General features: G+C 36.0%; 1 protein-coding gene across 1 annotated transcript; it reads right to left on the minus strand.

Annotated features, from left to right (window-relative positions):
* Positions 1–293: 293 nt before the first annotated feature.
* Positions 294–7,005, minus strand: LOC149940589 (sodium-dependent glucose transporter 1B-like). Its single transcript, XM_090179334.1, has 5 exons — positions 6,811–7,005; positions 5,097–5,223; positions 3,068–3,157; positions 2,204–2,362; positions 294–1,261 (listed from the first exon to the last, which is right to left on the minus strand). The coding sequence occupies exons 1-5, from the start codon at positions 7,003–7,005 to the stop codon at positions 294–296; spliced, it is 1,539 nt and encodes a 512-aa protein (XP_090035460.1).
* Between the last annotated feature and the right edge of the window lie 2,222 nt (positions 7,006–9,227).

The following is a 9,227-nucleotide window of genomic DNA, read 5'->3' on the forward strand; positions in this document are numbered from 1 at the left end:
GTGTCTCTTCCGCTGAGTGGCTCTGCGGGTAAGGTATTCGTATTAAAATAAAATGGCGCTGATTTTATAGCGATTCCGATTGACACCGAAATAGAAAGATCTATTTGGAACTATTACCTACTAGGTAATTAAATGTTAATGTTTTTTTCTTAAAACCACTTTTAAAACTAAAATTAGCCGATATATCAATTCTTTAAGAGATTTTTTTCGGTAAAATATACCTGTGTAAAATTTACCTGTAAAGAGTACAGTCTAATTTTAAATGAAAAAAAGGCGTTGAAATGTTGTTATCACTAAAGGACAGTACCGTACGTTTTGGTACTTGTTGTAACGTCTGTTTTAGCCTTGGCTTGCCGAAGAATCAACGAAACAACGAGCAATTGACCAGTGAACGTGGTCATTACCAATCCTACTAAAATACATAGTATGTAGAGAAAAGAGTGTGGGTTGCCGTCCATGAAGTGCCCCACCACATAGACCATCGAGCAAGTAGCTAAAGCCGGGCATATCTGAAACAACGCGGACACTGTATTCGATATTCCCACGTAGGTTTCCGTCCAAGCGACCACGGTGGGGTATGTGGACGCTGCCCCCAACCCCAAAATGGATGAAGCGGCCCACATCAGAGCCGGACTCTGTTCGCCCCAAATGGCCAAGACGATCACAGTCAAAGACATAATCGTTACGTCGAAAAATAACATTTGAATGGGCTTAAATTTGGTAGCGCAGTAGATGGAAAAGGCTCGCGAAAAACAGAATGTCGCCCAGAAAAGCGAGAGCATGTATGAACCATCGGATCTCGTCATTTGGAGTTGGCTCTTAATCAGGAAGGTCGACAAGAATTGGGCGAAAGAGTTTTCTAAACTGCAATAGGCGGCTAACATTATCATGCCGAAGAAGATCAGGCACCGAGGAAGCACCGCGCTTGGGGCCCCGTTGCCGATTCTCTCCTTTTTCGTATTGCTTGTCACTTCGGCGCGATCAACGCAGTAGGAAACTAAAGTCGAAACGGCCACGAGCAGGACCACAGAGGAAACGATTAAGTACGGAACTTCCACGCGTTCCGAGCTGTTCGTCTTCTTTGGCCACTTTGTCTCGTTGAAGGAGGTCGTATTTGAAGGCGCGTAATCCGAATCACTCGAAAGGAAAGGCCCTACTATCAATGGAGCTATAACCGATCCAACACCGTAAGATAAATGAAGGGCCTGCAAAAATGGTCCAGGATTCGATGGCCACAGATCCAAGCACAGCACGTTACTCCCTGTAATATAATGAATGACGTACATCAAATAAAGAGGATGAATTTCGATACTTAGGTGTTCAAAGAGACTCGAATTTGCTCAATGGTTTTATTTATTTCGCAAAGAAAAGAAAGCTTAGTTGTCAACCATCGAACCAAAGTCTATTCGCGGTGCTTAGCAAAACTTAGCAAACATTAATTAAAAATAATTCACATTTGCGATAAGAATAATTTTAAAATAAAGTAACTGAAATAAAATATTGTCGAATGAAGGCACTGAAGAAAAATACTGTTGGACTTCCTTGTCTGAGTTATCGGAGATTGCGTCATTTGCGACTTGCTTCAGAAAATTCATCATATGATATTAATGAACCAATTCTACTAGGTGTTTAAATTTGGTAGGCACAGGTTAAAAAGAGTAGTAAGGCAACTTTTCAATTTGAAAATATCACAAAATTCAAAAAAATATTTCATGGTTTTGAAAATTATATTTCTTTACCGTCACTTCGTAAAAATTATTATAGGTGATATCAACTTGGTTTTTTCGTGACTGGATATCTTAGAGAACAATAAGGCTATTTCGACAGAAATAATTTTATTCGTTAGTTTCAGACCTAGCTCTTTAACTTTATAATGGGAAGCTATTTTCTGCCACCTACCGGTGAAAAGAGACATTTTTATGAATTATTTTCCTAATCAATAAACAAAAATAAACTAAATTATAGGTTAAATAGTTTTTCAACTAAGTTTGAGCTAAAACGTTTTCTTTTAACATTTGAGTTATTTGCGAAGCTACCCTTCGTCATGCAGTGACCGTTAATATTAATATTGGGGAATTTTGCCCCGGGAAACTCGAACATTGTCGACAATAATAATAGTCTAAATTCCTCTTAAATATGGTAAATTTCTACATTACGAGTGGGTAAATTGATAAATTCCGAATGTGATTAATCTGATTATTACCGGTTTCAATGGCGCCTCCGGAGATACCAGCCACTAGCGATACCACCATTAAAACGATCAAGCTTGATACGTACGGTATGGCGACGTTGCTGAAGCTAAGAACAAGCAAACCAAAGACGAAGATAAGTTGTCGATTGAATCGTGGAAAGAAAACACCACCTGTCATGGAAGGAACAATTAATTGGTTTTTTATATACTTTCTAACGATGGTAGATTATTTCCGAAAGGTGGGTAGACGCGAGACATTAAAAAAAGCTGATTTATCCTTCCCACAATCTTTTTGAATGTACTTTTAATTGCTTTTGAATTTTCACGGATCATTTTTGCTGCGGCACTCGGTTTTACCATTTAAAAAACACGCTAGAGCTTACGTTACTCGTAGTGAGCGTTGCCGTCTCCATTGATTATTATAACTGAGCACCAATTCCTTGGAGACCTATCGAAATTTCCACTATACAATAATATGTTTTTTAAGATCGTCCTAAGCTTGCTATTACCGCTAACCACAACAAGTTTTGATGGAAAGGAAACCGTTCTAGTGTTACATCTAAGCACTTGTTAAATGAAAGCCTTATTTTGTTCTAAATTTTTCCGCAAGAAATATACGGATGTTTTTACTACCATTAAAGGTTAAAATAGGTTTTCCACCCTAAACTATTTTAAATTTTAAGGAATTTGAAATAAATAAGCTAATAAAATAGTGACCCTTGTAAAAAAATAAATGATATAAAAATGATAATGATAATAAAAACACACGATGACTGGCATAAGATTTCCATAAACTTATCAGTAGAAAACGCGATAATTCGATCATCGGTCCCATCGTCAACAAGTAAAAAGTTTTCAGTCGCTTTCTATTATCACCTTGTTGCATAGTCGTCATCATCGATTCTTTAGCCCTCAGTTGTATAATACCTTTAATATCCGGAGCGTGAGTTGGATGAACATCTGGAGCTGATTGAGTTATATCTTAACCCAAAGTAATTATTCTAACTTTACAACCACTGGTTCTACATTCAAACAATCGCGACTGGCCTTTGCATTTATTAAACCTGAATAAATTCCCGTTATGCAAGTAGACAAATCCACCTCTGTTTGCTATACGTTCCATTTCCACAAACTGCGAACTGGGCTTACCATAAAGGTATTACGTTTTACCAAAAAAATACTTCAAATTTTATAGTATTAATAAAAAACATTTAATTAAAAGAAGACCAAAAAATCATTTCCAACAGACTTAAAAATATATTAAAACGCTTCCATAAAAAATCAAAAGGAGTAGAAAGAAAAACAATTTTTTTTTGCGGTCGCTCAATTGTGAATATTGCGTCGGTCGATTAGAAAAATACAAAATCCGCCTTTGGGCTAATTTCATCAAAAACAATGACGGAATTCGGTCTAATGAGAATTCGGTCGAATAGGATTCGGTGCAATGGGAAGATACCAAAATAATTGTTTTAAGGATTTCTTAAAGGTTGACAAATATTTGTTTAACAACTACTCGACAAAAGTGCCTCAAATCCGAGAAATATAATTAAATGAAAATTAATAGTTTTCTCTCCAGAAATGTCATACAAAGCTGTGGCGTAGCGAAGCACAGTGCTTCGAAAAAGCCATTATTAAATAATAGGCAGATTCAAATAATACTTGCACATTAAAATCAAGGAAACGACTAAGAGTGACGCGGTACAAAGATCAATCAAACTTAGGGAACAAAGGGTTTTCATTGGGGGCACTTACATTGTAAGTGACGTTAGTACATTCGGAAAATTCACAATCATAAGTTTCTTTTTAAACACTAACACTTTTTGAGTCCTGAAACTACTTGTAGACCGTGTTTGAAGTCCCTTACGTGATTTTTTCTACGTATTAACGTCACTTAGAAAATAATGTGCTCCTGAAGGGAAGTTAACATCGCCACTAGGGGTGCAGCTTGATAAAATTTGTGCTACGTCTCTAAGAGTTCTTTCTATTTTCTAAATATGTAAATATTATTTAAATCTTACCATTATTTTACTGTCTTTATAATTGATACGTTAGAGAAGCGAATTTATAATATTTATGACAAAAACATGTCTTTCGACTGCTACTCGTTATCTTAGCGTTGCTGCTAAAAACTAGATAAATGATTAATAGTTAACTTAATAAGCTTGTTAAAGAATCATAACAATTCAATATATCCAATAAATTGTTAGCTAAGTCTGGATGATAACACTAACACAGCCGAAACTGTAGTCGACGTTTTAAATGTATTTTAAACTGTTTTTAATAAATGTTATACTTGCGCAATAATTTGTGTCTTTTAATCCGAGGGGTAAGACAGTCTCAGATAATCTGTACACCGAGTTCGTGCATTTAGCACTGTTAAAGGTACATATTTTCAAGAGTTCGCGAGTTCCATTTAGCACTGTCAAAGGTACGGCAGTGTACACCGAGTTCGCAGAGTGACTTACCCCTCGTTTTAATCTTATTGAAGAAAATATCTTAGCCGATTTTCATTTTTAAAATTGCCCTTTTTTTGGAACTCAAACCAGATTTCCAACCAAGTTTCGTACTTGGGTATTCTTAAAAGTTGAAATATACGTTTGTGACATATAGTTAAAGAGCCCCGATAGGATATTGATTTTGTTTATCATTTTTAGACCTTTCGGGTATTATTCCATTTTGTACGTCTATAGTCAATTCCGCCAACCTTGACTCTGTACACTATCCTGATGATATCAAAACAGACATTTCAAGTGAAATACATGGTACGTTTACATTTACGCAACCTTACTGAAATATTTATGTACGCTTCACGGCACGTGTTTCGTTTCTATCGACTACCCGGGAACGATGACTCAAAAACACGTGTAGTGGTTTTTACTTATTTGCGAAACGAAAAAGAAAATACCTAAAATAGCTCCTAAGCAACAGGCGCCAAACCTGACGGTCAAAACGTTTCCCATTTGACTGGAATCACCGCGAATATTCTTTTCCAGTATATTTTGAGTTGGTCCCAAAATGTTCGTGACAAGACCCTTTGAGAAAGAAGATAAAATAATCCAAAATTAAGTTTTTCTTTTAAAACAAAAAGAAAACGATTGTTAATTAGTATTGGCAGTTAACAAATCAAACGATATCTGTCACTACCATTATAACGATATTTCAACCAGTAATTGGAAGTTTCAAGTGCGAAATAATTTTTTTTTAAATTTTAATTGAAAATTTTGATTGATTTGTTTTGAAGTCGAACATGGTTGAGTTTTTTTCCACTTGGTAAATTTGTGCGGGAATTTAGCAACAGATTTAATAGTTTTAAAATTTATTATATCCTCATATAGATTCTGTATATCTCACGTTTGCTAGCTAATTTTGAGCATTTTGTCTGTTACTCATGCCCAAAAATATTTATAACTCTATTACAATATATTTCAATTTATGGGATTCTGTGGATGGTCAGTTACATAAAGAAAATTGATTAAATTGTCCGGGAAAGTTAGAGTTGGGGATCGTTGGCTCCCGGAGCTCCTTGGAAAACGTTGAACACTCTTTTTGTTCCGCTGTTTTAATACTTAATTGTTCGAAGGACAAACACCGTCAATATTTCCACCCGGAACACTCCCATTTCAGAGAAGACAGCCCCACGAATTTAGAAAGGCTGTTAGGAACTAATTCTACATTGGCGTTTTGCAAAAGGGCTGCTTTATCGTTGATATAAGGTTAATTTATATCCTTTGTTACGGACATGTAAAAAGATTAAGTTAAGTATCTTACCAAACTGAGGAAACTGAGATACAAGTTAGCTGTACGAAACACACGCACTCTCTCGCTCATCATGGTCGTCAATAAAACTGAAATATTATTTGGGGTATAGCTTATTTCCTCCGTTTAGCAGGTACGCCAAAGCGTTGGTCGCGTGAAATATGAAGTAGCAGCTGTTATTCCTTCTACTTTTAAATGATGTAAGAGTGTAAACCGGAACGTATTTAGGATATCGAGAACGTACTCTTACAATTTATATGGTGCTTGACAGAAGCCAGAGCTACTACCAGGTCTGACTGATGTACCTCGCAATTCAAATGGAAACAGTAACACCATTTTTCGGGGACTTCTTATATAACTGAGAATCTACCAACTATTTAAAAGGAACTACAAAATTAAATCCTTATTTTAGATTTAAATAAAGTTGAACTAGCTAAACAAATAGTTAAAACGCTTACTCTATTTTGAGATATCACAGTTCGATTTGAGAGTGCTCCAGTGGTGTAGTCCTAAAAAAAGAACCTGGGTACGGGTAACTTCGATTTCGCGCGTGATCGAAGTTGGCTGTACTGGCCACTATAAATGTACGTCCAGTTTCGATGTTTATCGCGATTAAAGTTGGCCGTACCTAGGTAATGATTTAAATTGTCATGGTACTTCCCTAGCTAATAGTAATACTCAGCATTCCTATGTCACCGAATTCTACGTATAATTTTTGAAATAATTTCTTTTATTTTCTAACAATCATTAACACATAAATCGTGGACTAGACTAAGATAACCAAAAACAATAATCGTGTTTTCTAAATATGACATCGTTCGCTAATATTATTAAAATATTTTAATTGGAAAAAAAAAACTCACGGAATTGACTAGAATCAGTCTAGAAACAGCTGTTACTGTTACAGTAACCGGACGCTTAAAACACGGCCAGCTTTGATCTCCCGCTATAGCAGCCAACCCGTTCGCCGAAATTCCGTGAGTAAGGATTTTCCCGCTATAACGAGCGTGGCGCCTGATCAAGATCGAAGGCTGCAATGATTCGGTGACGCAAATCATCGATGTTCTCAATGGGCATCATATAAACTTGTGCTTTGATGAACCCCCACAATAAAAATTCCATCGGAGTTAGGTTCCTGCCAACCCAACGCCGAGGGAACTCGTTGTTAAGATGCTCCACTACACATCTAGGTACGTGGGGTGGTGCGCCATCATGTTGGTACCACATCGGTCGGTAAGCTTCCAGCGGAATATCTTCTAAAGCGTCTGCTATTTCGTTCTGCAAAAGCGCCAAGTATAGCGTTGTCCATTAAGACGAGCTGGGAGGGAAAATGGGCCAATAACTCGAACCCCGAGCAAACCCGCCCAAACATTCAGTCGGAGTTGTTGTTGATGATGGTGAGGAAAACCCCAGTGAGGATTTTCGTCACACCACATATGGATGTTTTGATGGTTGAAAAGCCCATCTCTCCCAAAGGAACACTCGTCAGTCACCAGCATTTGATTGATGGAATTTGGGTTCTCATCAGAAATGGTTATTAGCCAGTTGCAGAAATCAAATCTACGTTCCATATCTCCTTCGTGCAGAGCTTGGTCGCTCGATACGAATGGAAGTTGTGATTGTGAAGAATGGTCCACACGTAGTACGTCGATAACCCGAGATCGTCACTATTACTATTTAACCTTTTCACAAATGACCTTGCTAACCTTGACCTTGATAATAATTTAACTCTTAATGCTGATGATACTTTGCATCTTGATTCTGATCTAGTTATTGATAAATTGTACGAAAAAACGATTGCTAAAATGTCAAAAATTAAAGATTGGTTTAATGGTAATATGTTGGAGATAAATAAGGAGAAAACTGTGTATATGGTTATTACTGCTCGTAACAAACCAAGTTATAATAATCTACTTAACATTGTAGTTGATGGAATGAATTTAAAAAAGTTTCGGAGGCAAAATACTTAGGTTAAAAAAGTTACTTACGGCATTTATCTATTACGACGTAATGGTGAACTTTTTAATGTAACCATTGCTCGCGAACTGTATTTTTCTTTTATTTACTCTCAGTTATGTTACTGTATTTTTATTTGGGGTCATACCTCCTTATATAATTTAAAGCGGCTAATTGTTTTGCAGAAAAGAGCCGTGCGAATTATCGATAATGCCTGTTATCTTGCCCATACAAAGCCAATTTTTTTAACTTTTATTAACGATTAAAGAAATTCGTCTATATAATGAACCCGATTTTTAATGTTTTTCAATATAATACTGCTTCTAATTACAATTTTCGAAATCAGAGATATTTATCAACAGATAAACCACGTATATATTTCAAATTAAATTATATATATTATAGTAGTGTAACAAAATTTAATTCTTTGGGTATTGCCGAATTACCCTCTCTGTATATTTAAAAAAACTATCCCGTAATTATGTTCTAACAAATCCAGTAAAGCTGAATGGTAGTATTCAATCCGGACTATAATTATGTACGACATTCCCTGTGTTGGCGGCTTTAAAGTCCTATTCTTTGTTTTGTTAAAACAAATAATGCTGCTCAAATAAAATGATTATTATTAAAAAAATTGTAAAAAGTGTTTCATAACATGTTATTTTATAGGAAATAAACGAAGATTGAATTTTTTTTTAAATAGAGCTAATACCCAAGGCACCACCTTCGACCACATAATTGAATTGAATTGAATTGAATTATTATTATTATTATTATTATTATTATTATTATTATTATTATTATTATTATTATTATTATTATTATTATTATTATCGTAGTGACGGTTGCTGATGTTGACGGTGGGCCTCCTTCCTGGCACATTCGTCCGTTAGCTTTAACTAGTTACTAGTTAGCACCGCGACTTCACGGCAAACCATTTGCCACGGCGCCTATGACGTCAACCGACGTTTTTTGAAAGTACAAACAACTTCAATGGAAATGAAAAACTTTCCAAACTTGAACTATACTTTCACAAAGCGGGGTTAATCCCCTTGAAAGTCCCTAATGTTAAATTTTTACATAAGGATCCTTTCTTAGCGGGAAATACAATAACGAGGAAAATGATAAGGGTGGGAGGTCGAAGAGTATTGGTCGTGCCTCTGCGGTCCTAGCCTAACGCTTTCTCTTCCCAACTATTGGCCTTATACAAACCTAAGAACTTAAATTTAAAGGTTTGTGAAATATAGCATAAAAGAAGGTTACACTGTAACTATCGCCCTAGGTGGTGGTACAAGAACTGTCCTTACTCACACTGCTGTGTACA

This window comes from Leiobunum rupestre, chromosome 6 (genome assembly GCF_980474605.1).
Source record: "Leiobunum rupestre chromosome 6, qqLeiRupe1.1.hap1, whole genome shotgun sequence".
Lineage (NCBI taxonomy): Eukaryota > Metazoa > Arthropoda > Arachnida > Opiliones > Sclerosomatidae > Leiobunum > Leiobunum rupestre.

Bases quoted from the DNA above. Each gene is read 5' to 3' on its own strand.
- LOC149940589 (XM_090179334.1), bottom strand. From the start codon at position 7,005: ATGATTTGCGTCACCGAATCATTGCAGCCTTCGATCTTGATCAGGCGC. The intron at 5,224-6,810 runs GTGAGTTTTTTT...TCTTTCTCAAAG, and splicing joins GACTGATTCTAGTCAATTCC to GGTCTTGTCACGAACATTTT. The intron at 2,363-3,067 runs GTGATAATAGAA...CTTCCATGACAG, and splicing joins GATGACGACTATGCAACAAG to GTGGTGTTTTCTTTCCACGA.